This window comes from Crotalus tigris, unplaced genomic scaffold (genome assembly GCF_016545835.1).
Source record: "Crotalus tigris isolate CLP2741 ecotype Arizona unplaced genomic scaffold, ASM1654583v1 scf7180000018202.2534663867:1097284, whole genome shotgun sequence".
In the NCBI taxonomy this organism is placed as follows: Eukaryota; Metazoa; Chordata; class Lepidosauria; order Squamata; family Viperidae; genus Crotalus; species Crotalus tigris.
Window position 1 is genome coordinate 968239 of NW_024096880.1, and position 25431 is coordinate 993669.

The 25431-nt window shown below is 35.7% G+C and overlaps 1 protein-coding gene and 1 long non-coding RNA gene across 3 annotated transcripts in view; one reads left to right on the forward strand and one right to left on the reverse strand.

Moving 5' to 3' along the window:
* Nucleotides 1-10693: 10693 nt before the first annotated feature.
* GRM7 (glutamate metabotropic receptor 7) overlaps nt 10694-25431 on the reverse strand; it is a 102960-nt gene continuing 88222 nt past the window's right edge. For both annotated transcript variants that reach the window (XM_039348918.1, XM_039348917.1), the window contains one exon: nt 10694-11937. In XM_039348918.1, coding sequence (XP_039204852.1) covers nt 11888-11937 — 50 coding nt within the window. In that variant the 3' untranslated portion in view covers nt 10694-11887. The remainder of the gene's footprint in view (nt 11938-25431) is intronic.
* LOC120310481 lies at nt 11946-24437 on the forward strand. Its single transcript, XR_005557368.1, has 6 exons — nt 11946-12051; nt 12666-12854; nt 16515-16728; nt 19359-19455; nt 22652-22720; nt 24306-24437. It is a non-coding gene; the product is annotated as an uncharacterized LOC120310481 (long non-coding RNA).

The following is a 25431-nucleotide window of genomic DNA, read 5'->3' on the forward strand; positions in this document are numbered from 1 at the left end:
CTAATGCTGGACTATAAAATAAGATACTTTCCACTAACGGCAACATTTGTCTTCTTAGCAGCTCAGGTAAGATGCCAGCCTGCTCTGCCTGCTTGATTAAGCTGACCAACTCATCCCTCCTGACCCTGTAAGGATTGACTATGGTAATGAGGTGGAGAAAATGCAGTCCAGTGCGAACTCTCTATTGTCTGTCCTTTATGTATCACTCACAAGGCTACTATAAGTTTTCATAAAGGTGCCAACAGCTCTTTCAAAAGGATTTCATGAATAAATGATGGTTCGAAGCAGAACACATTCTTCTTGCTCATAATATTGACTCACAAGTTATGTCAGGAGGCACGTGGCTCAATAGCTTAACGATGCTAGAGATGGTCTCAGTTCCGGTGGTTCAAGCCCTAGCACTGCATGGCAGGGTGAGCTCCCATCACTTGCCTCAGCTTCTGTCCACCAAACAGTTCAAAAACAACCTATGTCTTCTCCTGAGATTGTACAGGAAGCTGCCGTGTGAAGACCTGGCTACTTTAAAACATCACAGAGAGGTGCTATGTGCCCTTGTCTTATGTCCTGAAGAATCTTTTCTGAAATATTTCCCAAGTACTGCATGGATCATATAATGTAAAGATGGAAAAATTAAGAAATTGAGTGAAATCAAACTTAAGAGATCCCCCCATCTCTGAGACATAAATGGTGTTTATTGTTCCTATAAAGAGCAGAAGATATAGCCAAATCCACATTTAAGAGAAGGACATACTTAACAGGCTGAAGTTCTCTGCTTGGATGAAAAAAAAAATAGTCTTGGAGAAGTACTGCAGCACAGAGTAAGGTTAATTTGAGAATTTTGTCTCAATTAATGTTTTACTGTATACTTTGGAAATGTATAGAAACATTTGTTCAGCAGCATTTGTCTTGCAAGAAGTTGGTCCTAATTTTTAACAATTCTTATAGAAGCTTTAGGGCAGCACTGTGGCTCAGTGGTTAAGATGCTGAGCTTGTTGGCTGAAAAACTGGCAGCCCTAGTTGGAGAGCTGAGCACATGATGAGGTGAGCTCCAATCTTGTCCTCAACCTCTGCAATGTAGTAGTTCAAAAGCATGCAGATGCAAGTAGATAAACAGATACCACTTCAATATAAGATGGTAACAGCATTCCATGATGTTATGCTGGCCACATGACCATTGAAATGTCTTTGGATAGCTCTGGCTCAATAGCTAGAGATGAACACTGCTCCCTATTGTTGGGAATAACTAGTGGAGTCAAATTTTCAAGGACTCCTTTACCTTTTTTTAATAGAAGCTTTACTTTATTGCACAATAGTGAAATCTAATATCAATTTTGTAGAATGAAATTGTTTTTTAAAAAAAGAAATAGTGGGCAAGCCATTCAAAAAGGCTGATGCTTCTGCCATTTCTATCTCTGAGCTTTCTTTGAAAAGTGCTACAAGATTACCCTCTCTCCTTCCTTCTTCATGTCGGATCAGAAGAGATTCACATACTGGAATCTTTGTATGCTATCATTTTACAAGACATGGGTCATGCTTGTCATCTTAACTATTTGCACCATTTTCAAACAAACGTTTACAGTGACAGCTCTGAGTGATTCCCTGTATGCTAGAGCCAAGGGCAATGCCCCAGGCTTACAGAGTCCATGTAGGTTTTTCCCCCCTTTTTAAAACATCTATATCAAGTTGAAAGTATACCTGAATCTGGATCTTGAAAATGTGTATGTTTTATTGGATTAAATATAATAGCTGAGATTGAATGAAGCATTCAAAATTTAGATGTGATTTTAAAACAAAATAAAGAGGAATCTTTGGTTTCTTAATCTATTGCATTGGTCTTTCCTAACTTGGTGCTAATCTCCAGATGTATGGATCTACAAATTCCCTAATTTCAGGTCAAACTGGCTCTGTTACAAACCCACTTCTCAGGAGCATTAAATCAGGAAAAGTCGTACATACTGTATATGTGTGCTTGCTATTTGTTCAAATGCTTACTGTTGCTGACATTTTCTCCCCTCTGATTATATGCTATGTTTTATTCATATTGTTGTTTTAATTTTCTGTTTGCTGCCCAGAATTGTCTTGCATGAATGGAGATTGTATAAATTGTAATAAACAAAACAAATAAACATGTGACCAGATATATTTGATGGCCAGATATAGATAGATAGATAGATAGATAGATAGATAGATAGATAGATAGATAGATAGATAGATAGATAGATAGATTAGAATAACTTGCTGTACCCCTTTATACAGTTATGAAAACTTTGGAACATCTTTCTTTTACTCATGAATTATCCATATATCAAAATATAAATAAAGAAGGTAATAACCTTATAGACTATAACCTACCATTTGTGCTATATTTCCTAGCTGAAACTGCCCTTGGAGTGTGTGAGGCTAGAACTGTACAGGTAGTCCTGGACTTATAACCACAATTGAAACTATTAACTTTGGTTGTTGAGTAAAGTGACCTTAAGCAAGATAACCACATGATTGTTTCTTTTCAATGACTGCAGTCCCTGCACCCCTAGTTGTGGTTGTTAAACAATATTGTGGGTCATTAAGTGACTATGATCCCACATAAGGAATGGGAGTGCCTTGTGTGTGTGTTGGAGGGGGGAGACCTTGGGAATCCAAGCAGGATTTTCAGCCCCTGACAAGAGAGTCACTCATATATACCTATGCTGAGCCTCCCAGGACCTCCCCAACCTTGGTCTTCTCCCAGATAGACTACTGCAACACACTCGAGGAACTTCAGCTGGTGGTACAAAATGCAGCAGTGCAGGTAATTTTGTGTGCATATGACACCTCTATTCCATAAACTGTATTGATTACCAGTTTGCTTCTGGGTCAAATTCAAGGTGCTGGTTTTGAAGTTTAAAGTCATTTATGTCATGGAGCTAGGTTTATTGAGGGACTGCCTCCACACAATTACATCTGCCAGTTCTATTACATCTGGCAGAAGAGGTATGCTGAGGATCTCATCTGCTAAGGAACTACATCTGGCAGGATTCAGAGATGGGCTTTTTCTGCAATGGCATTTGCCCTGTAGAACATCATCCCCATTGAATTGAGACTGGCCCCATCCTTAATATCTTTTAGGGAGTCCTTAAAAATTAGTTGTGCCAACAGGTTTGGGAATTTCAAGACAGTAGTGAATTAGTGAGATAGCTTTATTGGCTATTAAAATAATTCTCTCTGCTACTCCATTCCCAATATTTTTGATTGCAATTTAATTCCTGTTTTTTAATTGATGTTTTTTTTTATTATTGCTCTTTGTTGTATACCACCCATAGTCAGAGGTCCATGAGATAGGCAACTATTTAAATATGATAAATAAAGAAACCTGAAGATTGCCTGTAGAAAAAAAAATACTGCTTGGAAAATGAAGACAGCCATATGGAGACCAATTCCTAGTGTAAGACTTGTTAGAAGAAACCTAATCTAATCTGAATATATGAATATCTAACAATTAGATTATCCCTCAGTGATCCTGATCTAGAAAACATGGTTGTCTAGGAGGGACAAGCCAAATCATATATCCTGTATACACGTATGAAAAGGAAAGATCCTAAAATAATTTTAAGCATTTCTGGTTCTGGAAAGAATTGCCTGTCTAGTGACACACAATGTACTGTGTATATCCAACTATATCATAATGAAATCCACTTTCCTTCCTATGAAATGCCTTGCATAGTAACCTAAGTATGCCTTGTGTTTTGTGCAATGATCAGAAACTTTTAAAAATAAATAACTGCTTGAGAAAGTTGTGTTTTCCCCTTATCTATATTCTGAAAATAAAAATGAATGTCTGAATTTTATCTTACCTTAAAGAGGAATGTGATTTGCTGGGTTGTTAAAAACTACATTTGCAGGGTTGTTAAAATCTAGGTTTTGACTGATTACTACAACATCTTACTGCAAGGTCTATAAAAAGTAAAATTCAATTCCTGTATTGGATCTTTAACATAGAAGTTTGCCAGGTTTTTCAGTTTTAATCTAATGTTATAATTTCTATTAGCTTAAATCATGTATGTGCTCATGCACACACACACACACATAGAGAGAGAGAGAGAGGGAGGGAGAGAGAGAGAGAGAGAGAGAGAGAGAGAGAGAGAGAGAGAGAGAGAGAGAGAGAGAGGTTGCAACTATTTACAGGATGAAATTACTATTGAATTATTGGTTAATTTATAAGCAAAGGATGGGCAGTCATGGGCATTAGAAATATGGATTTAGGGATAGTTTTGTCCACATTGCAGATCTCTTGTTGATGAAATAATATTGATTAATTCAAATGAAAAATGTTTTTCTGAAGTTTGGTTATTGTCTATGTGAAAAAGATGGTGTGGGATAGCATTCAAGCAGAAAATAATACTCCTTTGGAGAATTACTTAGGCATTGAAAACTGAGACATACTGATTTATGTGATCCCCCAAAAATATATTAATTATTTATGTGATCCACAATATAGTGGAGAATAAAGGGCTTTTTTTTAAAATTCAGAGAAACAAAACAATCTATATATAATCATTCTATTACTTAAGCTTTCTTTTCTACCTCTATTTTTAATTTTTTAAATTATTACTATGATGTAAAAAAGAAGACAAACAATGAAATAAATGAACAGTAAAACACTAAAAATAAATAAGAAAAGGGTAAAGTCCCTTTGTAAAAATATATCTGCTTTTAAACACAATATTGAATTCAGACAGCACGCAATAATATTGCTTAACTGTCTCATTACCTCATCAAACAGCCAATTCATATGCAGGGAATGAACATATTATTAGTTTAAGAATGTAAATCCAGGACACCACTGTTTTCCACTGTAAATAATACTGAATAATATTTTTCTTCCAGCCCTTTAAAAAAAATAAAGGAAGTGGGAAAAGAAAGAAGTGGAAGAGGAAGAGAGGAAGAAGAGGAGGAGGAAGAGGAAGAAGAAGAAGAAAAGAAGGAGGAAGAAGAGGAGGAGGCCGAAAAGTAAGATAAGAAAGAGGAAATAAGTGTGGACTGAATACATACCTTTAATTCAAGATGTTAAATCAGGTATGGCAAAGTATTTCCATCTAAGTAGAACAGTTTGAGCCTATAGTCCATGTATAATAAGCCTGGTGTTCTTCATACACTGATAAGTTCTGAATGTTTAATACATAATTTGATATCATATTAGCATCTTTAAATCTTCTTTTTCTTCCAGGCAACATATTAATCAACCCTTTAAATGTTAAACTAAATTAGGACAAGGATGATACATCTTGTAATTCTAACAAAGAGGCCATCCAACTTTACTAAATGTCCTTTGTGGTACTGAAAAATAATTGATTGAATGACATATGCCTTAAAGTCAAATAAAATCTATATTGCATGTTTAGTAAATCCATAGCTTTTTCATATGTTAATCAATTTTAAATTTTTGATATATAATTCAAAATGAAATTCACATATTTAAACCACATATTGTTCTTTTCAAAACAATATTTATAATTTTTGGATATCAAACTGAACCAGACATACTTTGGTAAGGTACAGTATATAGGTGTTTATTCCTTCACTGTATAATTCACATTGTGAAGACAAACCTTTTATATAATATCTGAGGTATCCAATAAACTTGGAAAAATATTTTCTGCACTTTCTCATCATAAGAGCATAAAGAACAACATAACATCCTTTAAAATCTTTAACTATTGATTTTTTAAAATAAAATATTCCAGCTTTTTATTCTGAACCATCTCCCTACCTCTTTGCTTGGTTATGATTTGTATACCTAATATTCAATATTTGACAACAGTAGTCTTATTCATAAAAGAACATTACTGCTGATTCTGGAAGTCAGCATAGATAGAAACATTAAATATGCACCACACAGGAGTATTCTCATTTTTGTAAATACTTCAAGAAGAAAAATGTATAGAAGATACAACATCAAAGAGATTTTCCCCCCCTTCTAATTCATTCAACTTTTTTATGGGGGTGGAGGGGAGGATCAAGTAAATTCACTAGAAGTATTTCAGATATGGATTGGCTTTATTGATTAGCTATGTTCAAGAAATGCCTTCACATGTAGTTTTCACATGTGAGGACCAGTGAACAAACCTTCCCTTTCTAATTTGCATTGCAACTTCATTGATCAAAAGATCCAGGATGATAGCAGTCAGAGTCTTGGGATGCATTCAAACATTTTATGGTATCGTTTTGCAAATCCTTAGTAAGACCATACCTGGAATAAATCCTTAATAAGACCACACCTGGAATATTGCATCCAGTTTGGGTCATCACATTACAAAAAAGATATTGAGACTTTGGGAAAAGTACAAAGAAGAGCAACTAAGATGATTAAGGCCCTGGAGACAAAAAAAAAAAAAAAAAAAACATATGAAGAACAGTTGCAGGAATTGTATATAGAGAAAAGAAGGGCTAGGGGTGACATGACAGCGGTATTCTAGAATTTGAGAGGCTGCCACAAAGAAGAGGGGGTCAAATTATTTTCCAAAGCACCAGAAGTCAAGACAAGAAACAATGGATGGAAACTACTCAAGGAGAGAAGCAACCTGGAATTAAGGAGAAACTTCTTAACAGTGAAGACAATTAACCAGTGGAACAGCTTGCCTTCAGTAGTTGTAGGTGCTTCATCATTGGAGGTTTTTCAAAAAAGCCTGGACAACCACCCGTCTGAAATGGTATAGGCCTGGTATAGGGATTGGACTAGAAGACCTCCAAGGTCGCTTCCAGCTGTATTCTGATTGATTGATTGATTTCCATGTGTACCAGAACTGTAATTCAAGCTTTGGACCAAGTTTACCCACTACACTCACACTATATTTTTGAACTTCAACTATGTGTCCAGTGCAACCTGGAACAGGGAAAAGACACTGATAATTCCTTACCCATTGAATCCTACATAGGAATTCCAAAGGTGCTTTTTCAAGAGGCAACCAGACTTTTTTGTTTTTCTTTGAAGATGTTTTGCTTCTCATCCAAGAAGATTCTTCAACTCAGAGCTGAAGAATCTTCTTAGATGAGAAGCAAAACGTCTTCAAAGAAAAACAAGAAAGTCCAATTGCCTCTTGAAAAAGCATCTTTGGGACAACCATGACCTGGATGACTGAGAATCTCCATAGACACCTACATAGGAATGTATCACCAGAATATTTCAGAATATGTTGGTTGGATACTGTGCTCATTCTAATGTTTAAAATATTATCTTATTGTAATGAATATATTTTTAAAAAAATATGGGAGAAAGGTGATTAATTTTCTTTAAATGTCACTCCCATTACTGGCATCAAGGCATCTAAGTTACTTCTGGAATGAGTTTTCTAGAGTTTCAGATTGTGTTCAGCTAATTAATTGAGGTGTATAGTTTTGTAAGGTTTATATTTCTTGTGCTGTAAAATACAGTCCAGACCCATAATCTATATCTTTGTAAATATGATTATATACAGAAACTTTGTGAATTATATCCAATCACCACCTTCATTGCTAATAATAATCTGAAGAAAGCACAGGGGACATCCATTTCTCCTGAATAAAATAGGTTTAGGGAAATCAAAACAACTCTACAAAAGAATCAATTGATTTTTTCATTCAATTTTTTCCTGAAATGACATTTACAAGCCACTGGGGATTTTCAGGTATTATATGTCTCCTCTTTGCTTTTAAAGTACACACAATTCTTGTCTAGACACTATGCAATGCTGATTGAAACATATTTACTGGAAGTCTTGCTTTCTAATTATTTACCTAGTTATCTAAATTATCAGATATCAGTAAATGATTGAAGGTCTTGAAGCATCTAGGAGTTGATGTGGCATAGAATGCAGTATTACAGGCTGACCCTGCTTACAACTGGGAGTTTGATCCTGATTGGCTCAAGGTTGAGTCAGCCTTCCATCCTTCTCAGATTGTTGGGGGCAATATGCTAACATTTGTAAATCATTCAAAGAGTGCAGAAAAACACTATGGAGCAGTATATAAGTCTAAGTGGTACTGCTATTGCTATATAAATATCTTCCCAAATTCTGCAAGGGTACATGGATAGATGGGGAGCATAATTACTGCTATTTCTCATAGAATGTTTCCCTTTAATATATGAGCCTTTCCTCACAGCTAAGTTTAACTTGTTTGATTTATATGGGTGCCCATTTCAATGTGTTGAGTCTGGGTGGCTAACAAGGTAATACAAATAACTTAAATAACTTTAAACCACAGTATGTATAATTAAAGCCAAGAGACCAATCTTTTTCAAAGCAAGCAACAAACTCAGGGGACAAGGCTTAATAGATTTTACAGATTTTGACACAGCCCTTGGAAGGTATTGGCTGATGGAGGAAAATATAGTCCATGTTTTGTGCTAACCACAAAATTGTGAGATCACAACACGCTAAAAAAATATAGCATGTCTCTTCCTTAGGTTTGTGCCATGGTTAGGTGGAAACAAGGAAAAGTCTCTAGATACCCATTCCACAGAAACATGCTCCCACTGATGAATGACTTCCAGAAAAGTTCTAGAGCAACCACTTTTCCAGCCATTTAATATAATGCCTCAAAGTTCAGTCAACTTTGTTAGAATACACAGAAGCCTTCATTTTTAGCCTTTTTCTGTGTTCACATATTTTGTTTTGATGCTGATTACCATTCATCAGTGTAATTTACCATGTTGTTTAGATAAAATGGAATGATAAATATTTTAGAATATCATCTTCACATTAGAAACCAAATATTGCTGCCTTTCCTGAAGTTAGCATGCAAATTTGCTTTCTCATCTGGAGGCAGAATAAATTATGTTGGTTTTCCTATATTGGTTGCCCAACTCTTTTCCTTTCATCATATACCATGTTTCCCCAAAATAAGACCTACCCCGAAAATAAGCCTAGCTTGATTTTGGGAGTGGGCCTAATTTAAGCCCTACCCCCAAAATGAGCCCTAGTTTTGGGGCGAAGGGCATGCCTAAAAATCAAGTTAGGGTGGGGGTAGGGATGGAGCTGCCCCACACCTGCTTACTGTTGCAGCAAGGCCTCCCATGCCCCAACACCTTCCTCATCTCATGGTCCACTTCTTCTGCAGCCACTCACCATCATTCTTGTGCATCAGCCCAGCCTCCATTTTGCCATCAGAGGCCTTCAGTAAAGGCCTCTTAAGCTGAGAATGGGGCTCCGGATTGATGCGTGCAGTGCCCCCTGGAGGCCAGCGGATGCTGTGCATGGCAATCTGGAGCTAAGTTATCAGCTGCAGAGGCCTTTCCTGAAGGCCTCTGACAGAAAAATGGAGGCCGGGGGCAATACGCACAAGTGGCAATGAGCAGCTGTAGAAGAAATGGGCCAGTTGGGCGGCTGCAAGGTGAGACAAGGAAAAAGACATCCCCTGAAAATAAGACATGGTGCCTCTTTTGGAGGCAAAAAAAAATAAATAAAACTGGGTCTTCTTTTCGGAGAAACATGACATATTTAGCTTTTTAAGCTTTTTTTTTCCATGCTGTACAGAATTAAAATTTGCTTTCCTGAAATCATACTGTAGCTATTCAGCATATTAAAAATGTAATTCACAGCTGACCTGTAACATCCTCGTAATACTTAGTTGACATATAACATATAGCAGTTTCTCTCTCTCTCTCTCTCTTTCTCTCTCTCTTTCTCTCTCTCTCTCTCTCTCTCTCTCTCTCTCTCTCTCCTCAAACACCTGGATCATTTCTTTTCATATTGTGTTTGGTAATCTATATGCTACTAAAACTCTTGTAGTTTCATTGTTTGTTCAATGAATTGTTCACCCCATTGTTCAATGGGGTGAAATGAGCCATCACAATTTTGGAATCAACGTATGACACCTTACAGAATATGTTCAAAACCCAGGACCCAGGACTCCTCTTGGATTTAAATTTGGAAGTTGTGGCCACTTTAGTGCTGCCATGCTGCTGCACTGCCACAGTCAGCTAGTCACATTATTTTCATTCCCAATGTTTCCTTCCAGTTTCATACAAGGAAAGTCATTGAGGAAGCTGGAATCATTCCTACTCCCACTGATTTTGTCCATTCATGGTCATTCTGATTCTCCATTTAGGTAAGCAATTTATCTCTGAAATAAAGACCAATGAACCATAAGTTGTCTAGTAGGGTGTCATGTCTCTTTACAGGACATTCCATAACATTTGCTACCTAGAAAAAGCAGTCGGCATCAGTAGACTGTACAAAAAAATGATATGTAATTCCTGTTGAGTGAATAATTTCTTCATTTTCTTACAATATCAAGCACTTATTACTACTATTTGAGCCAAATTCCCACAAATTCTGATTAAGAGTTATTCAAAGATTGATTCATGTACCTACTATGTACCTACTTTGAAGTTAGTGTGTAGTCTCCAGTATATTATACATTTTTGTCTGTTGTGTGGTCAGTGTTTATAGTCAAGTAGTTCTATAAGCAACGATTGCTTTTACCATTGCATGTATAGTAATCTGAAAGTTTCCCAGCATCAGAATAACATATCTGTGAAATTTTCTTTGAGTAAATGATAGCTTCCACTTTTTAGAATCCATTCTTCCTTTGCACAGAAAGCAGACCTGCTAGAAAGGCTCACATTCATGCATCCGCTTGTCTTTCTCATCTTGACAGCTCTCAAAATACAGGCATTGTTACCATACATAAAGAAAATTTAACCAAAATGTTTTATTGATACATTCTTGGACAATATCACAGGATTGAGAATACGGAAAGGGGGGAGTTTTGCAGCAAAGATTTGTTCTCACTAAATTGGCACATAAGCAGCAAGATCAACGAAATTACTTATTACAAACAGTATAAAACATACATGCTTTTTTCCTTAAAATTCTTTTTTTTTTAATCACACCGGTCAGTCAGTTAGGGCATCAACAAAGAGGGGAAAAGAAATTCAAGACATGTAAAAGCCATTTTCTTTCTCCCAAACAGCATAAGAATTATTGAAATTATTGCAAAATTATATACTTAATGAAAAACAAACCAAAAAAAAATATCAGAAAAGTAGAAATACAAATACTTAACATAAAATATGAACAAATTACGCTACTGGCATGCATTCCAAATACTGAGACGACCTCTATCAAAGCTCAGCAAACTGTTCTGCTTTTTCTGTTGCCATCAGAATTTTGAAAGGCAAAGGATGAAGGTGGAGGTAAAGGTGAGGAACAGGGAAGGGGCTCGTTTAATCAGCACAGTTTTTGGTCTTAGACTTTTTTCTCCCTTTTTAAAATAAATAAATAAAAAACTTGTATGAATTGTAGGTATTCCATTGTGATCATACATGTCACAAATATAAATGCTTCCCAATCTTGAGGGAAGGGGGTGTGGGTGTCTTTATTTTTTTTTTCTCTCTCCCTACTGAATGTGCTGTGAAACGAACAGAGCTTGCTTGCCTGAGGCTGTGCATTCCAAACCATTGTTAATCCTCTGAAACAACGTAAATGGCAATATGTGAAAAGAATGCACACACAAAAAAAGAAGAAAATCCTCACAAACTGTACAGAAAGTTGAAAAACTTGCAGTTTGGAAGTACATATAAAGACAAAAAAATATCCCCATGAAAGTCAACTTTGCCAATTGCAATCCACCCAGAGATGCTAGGCCAGTGTTGCAGATTGGAGCTCAGAGATAATGTCTCCCAAACAAAGAAAAAGGTCCAACATCACAGCCTAATGGCAGTGCCAGTGACTTATTAAGCCAAGAATATTGTAAGAATATTTTCATTGAGCAGCTGTCCAGAATACTTGGATCCTCCATAATGAGTGCCTGGCCTTTCAACTCTTCCAGCAGTGCATACTCAGCAGCTTCAGGAACAGGCCTACATAAGGTTTGGTGACTGAATGGATGAAAATCTCCATCCTCCCATGATTCCGTCTGATGCAGCGGATTAGATTACCAGGTTGTTATAACTGACATACTTCTTTTTTGCGGCAGGGCCTAAGAGGGAAGAACAGAAGAAAACAGTCACAAATAAAAGAAATTGAGGGAAATTCTGCAATGGTATATACATATTACCATTTGGAAAACTTTGTTGCATTGCAGCAGACAAAGGTAAATTTCTCATAGTGGTATCTAGAAAGGCAGTGAATATAACTTCATAAAAAATGAGCTGCGTTATAAAATAAAATGGCCTCCCCAAACATTTTTTTTTCCTGATACAGTATGCTTGCAAGATATATTATAACAAAATTGTTACTCTTATTTATTTTATAATTCATCAAATTCATTTAAATGTTTGCCGATGACTAACAAGTTAAAATATTTTTTTACAAAAAATAGTAAAGAAGAACAACAAACAATGGTCATCAAGGATAAAATTAACAAAACAACTGACAGAGATCTTTAAATAGGCCATCTCACCTCTCACCCCACAGATCCTGGAAGTCCATGCTTATATTTATATTGTGTTTTTCTTTGAAAATAAATTAAAAGGTCTTATTTCAATGACCAATGCATGTTGTATGAGCCCTGATATAGCATGAAAACCTTTATATGAATTAAGAGTGTTCTTGTAAAAAATGGCCCTTTTCAACTGAAAATTCCTATTTCAATTATGTAACTGTTTGTTTATTCATGATTAGTAGTCTCAATACATTAAGCACTAAGAGAAACAAAAAAATATATAAATAATATTTTAAAAATCCTTGCCCTTCCTCCCCTGAAAGATGGCTGTAGCTGCAAAGGGATGTCTTCCAGACAACTTTCAAGCTGAGGCACAGAACAAAAACTATGTTGATCCTTCTCATCAATGACATACTGAAGACCTAAGATGGGTAGTAATATCTATCCTTTTGGATCCCTTGGTGACTTTTGAATCCATCAGCTCTAGTATCCTTCTGGACTGTGAAAATTGGGTGGGTTGAGGGTTGAGGGACCACTCTCTGGCTGGGACCATTCCTTCTTGAGTTGATAGTTTCAGTTTCTGTGTGGTGGGGAAGAGAAGATGAAACTTGCTGGCCAGGAGTGAGCAAACCATGAAGCAGGGGCTCAATATGACCACCACCCAAAATTATCCATCTGTAGTCCACAAAACAAATATATTCACCCAACTATAAGAGAGCTGAAGATAATCCTCACCACCTCCACAAGCTGCCATTTGGTCATTAGTCACTTCATTAGTCACTTCATCATGGGCAGAGCAACAAGTCCCACACCTGGTGCGGGTAAGAATGCACTATGAGATGGAGAATGAGGAACAGTGGCAGGGGCCTCTGGCCCCCATGCAGAATAAAGATTCTGACTCCTGCTTTAAGCATCAGATACTCCAAGGGTCAACCCTCTCCACTATTTTATTTACATGAAGTTGTTTATTTACTGTTTATTTACTGGCTTGGGGTAAAGTATCATTAATATGCCAATGATACCTAGTTGAAATCTGGATCCAATGTCTGGAAGCTGTCAATATGTGGACTGGGAGAAATAGTTGGAGATGAGGTAAGAAGCTCAGAAGGGAATACACTGAGCAACATAAGCAGGAATCCCAATTTGTCCCTACAATCCAACTTCAAATTCTGCTGCTCACGTTCTATTTTCTGGGTCACCATTAAAGTGTTTTGGAGAATCATTACAATCTCCCCTCCTCCACAAACTTTGCAGCTGTGCTGCTGAAGATTCAATGCTTGGAACAGAAAATCTATGTCCCCCATTGTTATATATGTCCATAAACACACAAGCATTCATTCATTTTTGTCTATCACCATTATCTTTTCCCATCTTTTCCTCCCTATCAAATTTAATTACCACTGTGTGCCTTCCTGCTCTATATTTTCCAACTGAAAATTGTTGGAAGCATCTGAGCTAATGCAGTCTCACTCCAATAATTGCTGAAATGCATGCCAATAGATGAGCTCTGCAGCTATCTGCATTGTCAATCAACTACATAGCAGAAAAGAAAGAGCAAAACTACTGAGACTTAGTAAAGAGTTCACAGGTTAAAGGGAAGTCAACCAAGGACTATATGTGACATGTAGCCTATGATCTGCTGTTATACAGTATGTCCATATGCCTGGAAATGAAGCCACAGATGTCAATGGAATTTACTTCTGAATATGCTGGATCATGCTGCTAGTAACTAAGCAGCATGACAAATTCAAGCAAGGTTCATCCAGTGTACAAAACCAAGAATAATGAATCCCTAATTGTCAGTTTGGAGAAGAGATTTTTGTGTCATTGATAAAATTATTTTCTATTCTGTTTAGAAAAAAGTCCTCCTATTGAAATAGTTTATGTAGATTTTACATTTTGAAGTTATTTAATATACCAGCCACATTGACTTCTTTTTATGACTATATCTCTTGTTTCTATCTCCCCATCATGACCACCAATAAATTGTATTTGAAACTGTCAATATTCACTATCTCACAGGCAATAACATGAAACTCAGAGACAAAATTATCACATTTTCATGATTTAGAACATTTTACCCCATTGAGTATATGCACATATAAATATTCTATAATATTTATTTAGAAAGGCTTGAATTCCATCTTACACATACACATACAAAATGGAATTATATGATCCACTTGGGGGAATTATTTAGGAGTCCCAGTGAAATGAATGGTGATTATATTAAAGGAAAGCTGCCTGGCTAGGCACTAGTTTAATTTCTCTTCTGAATCTGTGTTGGAGCAGCTGCAGACTGACTATTCCTGTGGTTTGGGGTGGGAAGAATGAAATCAGCTGTAACATTTTGGGCATCTGTTGCTGCAAAATGCCATAAATCTAATTTGATACGAACACCTGGTAAACAAGATCCTGAAAGTAATAATACCAATTTCATTAGATGTCATAAAAGGTATATACAAAATGGTCAGAAGGGATTATACATCCAGTTCAGGTTTTGAAGCTTTGCAGTGAGTGATAGGAAATGAAAGGTTCAGAATCACAGTTCAAACTCTGCAGTACACATGTTCTGTTGTGATGGTATCAAATCACAACAGCCTTACAGTAAATGTCTCTGAAATGGAATGAAAACTATTAAAATAAAAACTGGGTGTCAAGTATTTCAAGATATATGGTAAGGCAAAACCAAAAACATAGGTAGTAAACAAATAATTTTTGTAAGCCACCAGAGTCACTGAGAATAAGTAGGTACCATACCATTTTTTTAAATAAAAAGGAAGAAAAAGACTTTATCATGTTACCATATGTATGATATTAGTATTATACAGTAAATACAATGAATTTATTATAACAGTAGAATAAGTAAGTAATCTCTAATTAAAACTAGAGTGTAACAAGACTTCAGAATTTGCAATCTATAAGAACTATTCTTCCAGTTATATTTTATTGGCTGGTAGTGCTTTACAGGCAGGTTTTTTGCTACTTCACATAAATAGCAGGATTTTTTAAAAAATAGTTTCATAAATATGACTCAGTGCAACATTGATTTTCTGCCGTTTGATCTGGTGAGTCATAGAATTTGTGTATTTAAGAGTATCCTCTGTTACAGTTTTCTCAATCACAGCATAACAGGTCATACCATAATAATCTAGAACCTACAATTTGTTCCTGAATTTGGATCTGATTAGGGAAAAATAAGTATTCTGTAGATCTTCTAGAGAACAGCATAGTACTGTATATAGTTCCCAATGAGAAAAGTGTTTATTCAATTGAATATAATTCCTTGTTTGGCTAAAAGCTCATTTCAATCCTAAAACAAACATTAAAAAGTCCGCTTCCTTTGAAATGTAATTAAATAACATCTTAAGCATGATAATTTGCAGATGTCTAGTGGCTTGGTCTCTTGACTTCAAACTCATTTTCTACTTCCCATCAATTTTGTTTGCTATGCCTTCAAAAGCATTTCTGTCTTCCTTTCTGTGCTTATTGGGTTGTGCTTGAGTTGCTTCCTTTTTATATGCAGCTAATTGCAAGTTTTGTTAAGGAGGTATTAGATCAGGGGTGTTGAACTGCCGGCCTGTGGGCCGGACGCATCACATGGAAGCCACGCCCACCCCATGCTGGCAATGGCAAAACTGGCCCAATACGTTGTGCGACGTCACATGATGTCATGACTTTGACATGTCTGTGTTAGATGATAATTTTCTTATTTTTAAAAAATCTCATTTATCCAAGTGAAGAAACTTCTGGGCTGCAAGGACATTAGACCCATTGGTGACCTAGACCACAACTGACTCTAGTATATACTCATGGCAGACAATTTTCCTCTCCTATCAGGTTTAGCAGGTAGATGTTTTTGGAACATGGCATTTTTATTAACATCTACAGCAGGAAATTACAGGTTATATTAGCTGAATATTGTTCATTCTCATGAAAATGCGGGCTATTGTTGAATAATAGATAAACAACCCTGCAACATGACCAAATCATCTTCAAACAGAATATCAGTACTAGAGTTTTCTTTATTTTTTTTTTCATTTTGCATAAAGTATATGTTTAATACAATTTAATATAAATTAAGCATGGAATGTTTAATTTTAATGCAATCTTTTAAGTGCATTTAATGCAATGCAGTTGCAGCATTTAATAGTTCTCTGTTTCTCACACAGTATGACTGAAATTTGAAGACAAACATTTGTTTTTATTTCTACACTCTGAAGACTGCCCCTGGTTCAAGGAAAACCTAATTTCTACCACAAGATGTAATGTTTCACACAGTTGCTCATATAATTTTGAAAAGATTCATTTCTGGCTTGTGTGGAGTTGAAGAAAATAGAGAAAGAAGAGGTCCTACTAGGGAACAACAAGAACATGATTTGTGAGGTTGGTAGTTAAAGTAATTTGATTTCTGCAGTATCTGTTTGTTTGTCTGTTCTATTGTATCTATTCAGGAACAGTTCAATAATTTACAACACCAACCCTGCTTAATGCGTATTTATTAATTTGGCTGACATGATTGTAAGCTTTCTCTTATAAGATTGCTTCAAGCTATACATTAAAGTTCGTCTAAGAATTTCAGGCCAAAAAAGTCACCATAGCAAGATGATAAACATTTTGTTTTCTGATTAAATGACAACCCGAATAGAATCGTATTTGATATTGATGTTTTGTAAAGCAGAGGTCCCCAACCTTTTGGGCACCAGGGACCGATTCCATGGAGAGAGGTTTTTCCATGGACCAGAGGGGGCATGGTTTTGTGTGCTGCCTGCATCTCACAGATGGGGCTTTGCTTGTTTGTGCAGCCTGGTTGCCGGCATGCTGTGGGCCAGTACCAGTCCATGGACCAGGAGTTGGGAATCCCTGTTGTAAAGGACAGTTATGAGGCACTAAAGATTAAGAGAATGCACGCTTCAGTACAAACAAATATCAGTGAGGAAGTTACTTTCTAGAAAAAAATGCAAATGGAAACCAAGTAGTTTTAACAAGAAAATCCTGTTCTATCCTTGAAATAAACTTAGACCATCATTAGAAACCATTTCCCACAAATGGCTGCAATTTGTATGACACTGAAGTTTATTATATATTTGTTGATTTAGAGAAAGGTTATGATAAAGTGAATTATGGGATCTTTAGCATGGTTATGGAGTTGAGGTGTGTCCTGACTACAGTAAGAGCATGTGTAGAAGAGGTCATGGAATATTGGGAGAAAAACAGGCAGGAAAATGCGTGGAATGCCCAAGACTAAGGAGAAAGAAGACAAGAATGTGGGATGCTACCTTGATGCAAGACAGGGTACAAGAAATGTATCTGGTGAAAATAGAGGAGTATAGTACATAAATGATGCATTCTGTTGATTGAGAAAGCAATGATTCTCACATAATATAGTAGCTTGTATGAAGCAATATGGATCTGAATGCTGAAGTATCAACAGCAAGATATTTTATTTCACAGAAGAAATGGAGTGCATGATTGCAAGTTATACATAAATGACAAAAATAAAGTGGATTATTTGTGTACTTTAGTAGAAAAGTTATTGAAGATATGGAAACATAAAATAAGGACCCGGTTGAAAATGAATTGGCAATGAATGATTGTGAATTGTATAACGCTGGAAATGGCTAAGTGGAGAGCATATACAAGTAGCACACTCTGATAAGAAACACCCAGATCAGTCTGTTGAACTTTTTGCAAGGAAAAGCTATTTCCCCCCCCCCCAACATAATCTTCTCTTAGGACCCTTAACTTCTGCCTTGAGTCTATTTCAATTAGCAATAATTGCACCTTGGATAAATCTTGTTGGCTACTGTGCTAAACTGGTGGGCGCCTCTCCTCACATCCCTGTTAACATTTATTAGTTAAACTGGTAATATTCTAAAAGAATTGAGGATCACAATAGTCATACCAATTTATAAAAAAAAGATCACAATAACAGTCTGGTTAATTATAGTGCCATTAGCCTTCTGTATGTGGTTAGGAAATAATATACTAGACACTTACATCACAAACTACAAGACTGGAGAGAATCAGAAATCTAATTGGGAATGAGTAGGCAGGATTTATAGAAGTGAGGTCAACAACAGATCGTATTTTCATTCTTCATCAAGACTCAGAAATAAAATTCTCCCTGTATGTGGCTTGTTTAGATGTTAAAGCTGTCTTGATTTAACATCTAAAACAGACCTTTGGGGAAAAAAATATAATGACACATACCTCCTTTTTCTGTGCAGAATTTATATTCAAACACTTTTCTAAGAGTTAGGTTAAAACATTTCAAAGAAAAATTTTGGGCACAAATTCTATGTAGCAAGGAGGTGGGAATTTGTGCCAACATGAATGAAGTGGAGTTGGTGCAGATGGAATTCTTGATAGCCATCCTTGCAATCCCTAATGGGACAGCCAACATCCATCTTAGACTGGAGATAAGAATGCCTAAATTTCAGCTTGGAGTTTGATAGTTAATCATTGGCTAAAAGTACAAATTTTTCACGAGACTTGCCACCTTCAATTGTTACTCAAATAGGAAATTGGTGAGAAGGCAGAAGCTCACATAAAAGATGTCTTGGGCACCATTTTTAATGCCATTGGGACATGTTCCAGCTAAGAAAATGTTCATCCAAGGAATAAAAGATATGAAGCATCTGGTTAAGTAAATAGATTACAAACTTTGGGTTGTTAATGTCTATGAAAACTAGCAAATTATTTATATACTATCATTTCCCAAGCTGACAACAGTGGTTTTTTTAACCTAGAGAAAATGTTAGGATATTGAATTTAGTAGCAGAAACAGTAAAGTGTTCAAAAGGCCAGAACACACATTTGTAGTTGATTAGTTAGAATGCTGACTCATGCATGATGCAATCTACACTATGATTGGTTGCTATAAGTATAAAAGGGGAGTTTCTCTTTTTTCCCCTTTTTCTTCTGTGTGTTCTATATATTGTTTAATTTGCCTCATCATGTTACTGTGTTCCTGACTATCTTGTGTTTTTTCTTTATGGATGATGACAATAAAGACTACAAGTTTGAGTTTGTGTCTCCAACTTCATCTGGACAGCTGCTACACAATTCTGTGACAGAAAACATAATTCCTTCTACATTACTGCAATACAGGTATGCTAATATCCCACTAATTGAACATACCTGCCCACATATGCTAATGAGAAACTATTATTATAGTGTAAATTTTACAGGGTAATTTGGACCAATCTCATGATGCCCCTATTGCACAAAGTAGCTAGAAGGTTGGTCAAGCACTTCAAAAGAAAGCTTTGTAGTTCCTTTTAGAACACAGGTGTCAAACTCACCATGTCACATGATGTGTTGTGACGTATCACAACTTTTTTTGCATTGCCGGAGCTGGGATGGGCGTGGCAATTTGAGACCCCTGTTTTAGAAGATTTATCACTTGCTTAGTAACTCCAGCAGGTTTTATGTTGCTGCAATAGAAATAATGCAAAAGCAGGTACAGGGACAATTTTATTACCCTTTTGTCCAGTTTCACAATGTTATAATTTTATGGATTATAGATGAACTATTAAAATACTTTATAGTTTTAGGGATGGCTCTAAATTTATTATGCTCTATTCTAGTTATAGATTGTAGTTTTAAGGATGAAAATATCACATTTTTGAGAACTACTGTAGTCTATGCTATAATGCTATTTTTCTCTTCTGCTTGAAAGGATCTTGGGCCTGAATTGTTGCTTTGTATTTTCTATTTGTCTGTCTCACTTTCATTTTGTGCTGTTCCTTGACTGAATACAGATTACCTGAAACCTTGAGGTTCTGCTAGATGGACTGCTTAGAAAGCATGGCAAGTGTCACATGTATTACAATTGGTCCATGGAAATAATGGCAGGAGATAAGTTGAGGAAAAAATATGGTTTCCTTATGGGCCTGTTTAAAAAATAAATACAGTGCAACAGTGGACTATCTTGGAGATGTATATTCATTAAAGAAAGCTTCTGGAAGATGTTTCATAATTTGAAAATAAAATTGTATTTTAACAGATTTTAAAATAACAAGAACCAAAACTAGCATAAGTAAACTAAGCTCGATCCACTCTATAGTGAGGATAAGAATTCAGTCTACATAAAGAACAAGCAATTTACTGAAATTGAATTATTCTTGCAGGAGCAACACTCTAATATTATTTCTATGTATCAACAAGGATCTCTTAAACTATTACTATTGTAAATTGGAAATATTATGAGAAAAAGGTGGAAATACAATAGTTTTCCTGCATGTAATAACATGTGGAAGCAAGAAAATAAATAAATAAATAAACAAATAACCATTTCTAATGCAATTAATAAGAAATAAGAGGTCCTGAGGTGGTTGATACTTTGACCGGCTATAGTTAGTAGACATTTACAGACACTTGAATGCCATTTTTTAAAACAACAAACATATGCCTACTCTTTCATGTTCTCAATAGAACGGCATATAATTTGTAGAAAATAGATTATATTTTACATTGTGCCATCTGAACTATGGAAATAGCTATCAACTATATAGATATGTAATCAGTGCAAAATAGGAAAATAATTGGAAAGTCTTTATCTTAAATAATTTACAGTTGGCTAAGAACATGAAAAGCCACTAATTTGCAGAGAACATTACTGAGAATATATCAGTACATTACAATTGACCTACATATGCTTACAGTCATGTAAAAAGGGGATGGCTATTAATATAAGGCAAATGCCTCTGTAGGCATATCACATGCTTTAGTAAATCAATGCAGGTATAAGCCTCATTAATGGACAAAGACATTAAATTTTTCTGAGGAAATGAAACTCAGAAGCATAAACTCTCCCTGGGCAATGACCAGAAAAATAAAGCCAACTTCATTTTACTGAAAATGATGCTAAAAATAAATTGCAATATACTCAAGAAGAGATGAAAAACAAATGAGACAGGAAAGTAATTGCATCAGTGCATTTAATCCTCTGTTTGTGTCATGAAAGCCAAAGCAAAGAAATAGCTGGCTAATCTAAAGATTATGGTCTATAGTGGGTATTTTCTCTCTCCCCCTCAGTTTCATCAAAAATTCCTTTTTCAAATGTGTTATTTAAATTCCAAGAGAAGATCCTATTGGTGCCAAGAGATTGGAAGCCTTTTTTGAAAAATATTTTATTTATTTATGAGACTTATATACCGCTTTAAGTGCAAGCACTCTCTAAGTGGTGTACACCAGTAAGCAATGTATATATATATTTACATTGCCCCCAACAATCTGGGTCCTCATTTTACCTACCCCGGAAGGATGGAAGGCTGAGTCAACCTTGAGCCGGTGAGATTTGAACCGCTGACCTGCTGAACTCAGTCAGCTAAAGTGGCCTGCAGTACTGCATTCTAACTGCTGCGCCACCTCTATGACATTAACTTTGTAATGTTACCACAGTAAACATCTCAGAACATCAACCAATGACTATTAGGGATGATTCTAAATGGTTGCTTTTAAAAAAAGAGGGGTTAGGTTTGATTCAGTAAATTTTACTTATTCTTTATTCTGAAGCAAGCATGTAAGAGGAAGTGCTATTGAAAGAAAATCATATATTCTCATACTTTGGGCTAGGAAATGATTATATTAGATGATTTTGTTATTTTTGTAGATTGTCTGCTCATTCTCATTTTCTACTAGCCACCTTACTCCCCCAAAAACTTTTTTATAGTAGTACATACTAAACTAAAAACTCTGGGTAGCTGTAAAAAGCAGTATTCTGCAATAAAGGCAGGTCTTTTAAGGACCCTTGTTTAAAAAGAGCATAAATATTGATTCAATGATTTGTGAATCTCCCATTTCAGTGTCAACTGTCTTGAAATTCCTAAATGTATATAAACTCAATTTGGAGAGCATGTTGTAGGTCTGTCACAAATGGGCAACTATGGCAGCTATGATGTTTTCTATTTCGAGGAAGATCAATTGACTAGAAGGCAAACTGATGGGAATGTTCCCCATGACTCTTCCTGAATCCCTATCATTCATAACTCCCTCCTATCTTCTTTTGAGGTTCAAGTAGCTCCATTTCAAAGTACGTATGTAGCTACAAAAGCATTTCTCAATTCTGGTGGCTTTGAAGATATATGGACCTCAACTCCCAGAATTCCCCAGTCAGCATGCTGAGCTACAGTGTCAGCCCTACTAGGTAGACCAGATCAAGAAATCAGTTCCACAGAAAAGCTAAAGATATAAAATCTTTTATTAAGATTGGCTGAGGTAACAGAATCATGCAAGTATTTTTTCCCACTCTCTGCTTTGGTAATAGTCTATTCTTTCAAAGTTATCTTTCTTTCTTCAACAGACACCCACAGCTTTTATTTTCCAGTCATGCCTATGAACCTCAAGGCTTGCCCAATTTTGCTTGAAACAGGTAATGCTTCTAATTTTTCCCCCAGTACAGGAACACTTTAAAATTAAAAGAACCAGGTTGAAAAGAAATAAGGAAGGATGCCAAATCAGGTATCTTCAATCACATTCATGTCCATGGGCAGTAAGATAAGCATCAACACAATACAGAACTGATCTAAAATTTAAATTCCTGATTAGCTACAGACTGCAGGTAAATTTATCTTGAAAGCTAACTTGCTCAAGATTCATGTAAGGAGAAAATGGGATAATCCATATCCATATCTGAGCAACTTGGCTTGCACTAGGTAAATAAAAAATATTATTTAGTCCTTGGTCTATATTTAACTATGCAGCCTTTCAGTTTCTCTAGATGATTCAGAAGATCCCACCTTGCTCTTTTCTGCAGATCATAACTTTAACATCCAAAGATTAGGGGACCAGGATATAAATCTGTCTTGAATTCCATTCCACCACTAGGCAACATGGCATGGATGGTACCCCTCAAATTAAACCTTAAAATATAGTTTATGGAAAATCAAAGCAAAAATCTTATAAGGAGATTGCCAAATCTTGCAAATCTTGCTCTGGGTCCTGTTCATTAAAAAGTATCATCTGGCAGGACATAGAGCAGCTTTTCAGTCATAGTATCTGGAACATCATCCTGTGGTAGAATTACTGGTTGAAGGAGAAGGGGATCCATCCAGTAGGAATAAAGAGACATTCCAGTTTGGAATCAGTTTTGGGGAAGAAAAGTCTGAAGTTTATTTCTATAACCCTCGTGTTACAGGGAAGAAACATAGTCTGACAAGATTCTTATGATATAGGTGATCAGCAATAAAGTATCTATTTGGGCCTATTGATTCTGGTTCTGGAATGGTTCTGATTCCTTGCCTCTATCCCATCCCTTCTGGGATTAAAATTGCTCAATCCTTTTGGTCTTTTGCAAGATATTAAGATGTTGCTTTTCCATCTAGCCTGGGGCCCTTGCACTATGAATGATTTGTTTCATGGTTAATTGAAATGTGGGACATTATTAATTCTCTTACCACCTATTTTATGCTATTGATGTTTTATTGTTTTTAATTTTGGTTGTTTTGTTCTATTTTCATTTTGTTTTTAATTATTAGGCACCCAGAGTCAAGTGTATGAAATAAGCAATCATATAAATGTATTAAATGAATGAATAAATGAATAAATAAATCCTGTAAAGCTTGTGGAACCTGTAAGCAATAAACCTGAATCAGGAACTACCAATAATATCTTTATAGACCATGAGTCATTGTGAGACCCCAGATTGGTAACCACTACTCTAAAATATTACATGCTATCTATTATTATGGAATAGCCTCTTTCTACTTTTGATGGTATTTTCTTCCAGTAAACTCTAATACCTTTCTGTATTTTTTCCCTTCATATGAATACAGATTTTTTTATTGCATCCTTCCTATTGCTTTCAGTAAATTCTTTTAAAGGAGTTTGTTTTGGATGATACCATTTTTCCTTATCTAACTGCAATATTATTTCTGGCTTTTAAATTCAGTAAATATAGTTATTGCAACCCAAGATCATTTTGTCTATTTAGCTTATTTCTCTTTCTCTTATTTCAGCTACTTAAAAATAAGAAGACAGGGACCACGACTGACGTTTCCATCTAAAATCTTAAAGTAAAACTTTCTTCTAATACTTTGTTCATGAAATATTGTATCTCTTAGTGGTAGGTCTACTGTTAACTTGCAGTAAATGATTTGCATTATCACTTATATATTTAGTTCAAACTATGCAATTATTATGTAGATTTGTTCTCAGCTTTTTTAAAAAAATCATTTTGGAATGATTTTCTGAAGGATATTGCATGCTTCTACATGCTTACAAATAGCATTCAGTGCAGAAAAGTTGTTTCCTCATTGTACTACATCTCTATGATGGAAGCACATATCTCTGTCTCTATAACCATACCTGACATATGGTCTGATTATTTAAGGGATTGCCTTTCTCCCAAAACAACTGACTGGCTGATTCAATCCTGCAGGGTTGGTGCACTCTAGGTTCCCTTGATTAAATAATGTCATCTATCAGGACTTCAGAAATACACCATGTAGAAAAAAGGTACCCCAAGATCTGGATGGCCCCCATTCAACAGTTGTTTAGAAGAGCTATGAAGAACTGGATCTTCATCCAGGCTTTCAGTCAGGGAGAATGAGGCCCCTTGCTTCATTCCATCTGGTCTGTCATGCTGGCTATCTTTTATTTCTTATTGGTTTTATTGTAATTTCAATGTTTGATGGCTGTGAGCACCCCAGAATCATTGAAAGTTGGCAGCGTAGAAGTAGTTATTATTATTTCTGCTTTTCAAACCTAGAGTATCAATCCTTATAAAAATAAAGACTGAAATGCAGTAGTTGTTAAGGATATGTCAGTGAATATTTTCAGTCATCCAGCTTCAGTTATCTGGAAGTTGAGTCTTTTCTTTTCTTTTTTCTTTTCTTTTCTTTTCTTTTCTTTTCTTCTTTTCTTTTTCTTTTTTTGGTTTGAAACATTTTCCTGCTTATTTAAGCAGCTTCTTTAGTCCCCTACTATCCCAGAATGAAGAAGCTACCATACTTTGATAAGCAGCAAAAAAAAAGAAAAAAAGAAAGAAAGAAAGAAAGAAAGAAAGAAAGAAAAGAAAAGAAATCCAGTTGCCATGACTCAGTTTCCAGATAGTTGTTATGGACCATTCAAAGCAGTGTGCCT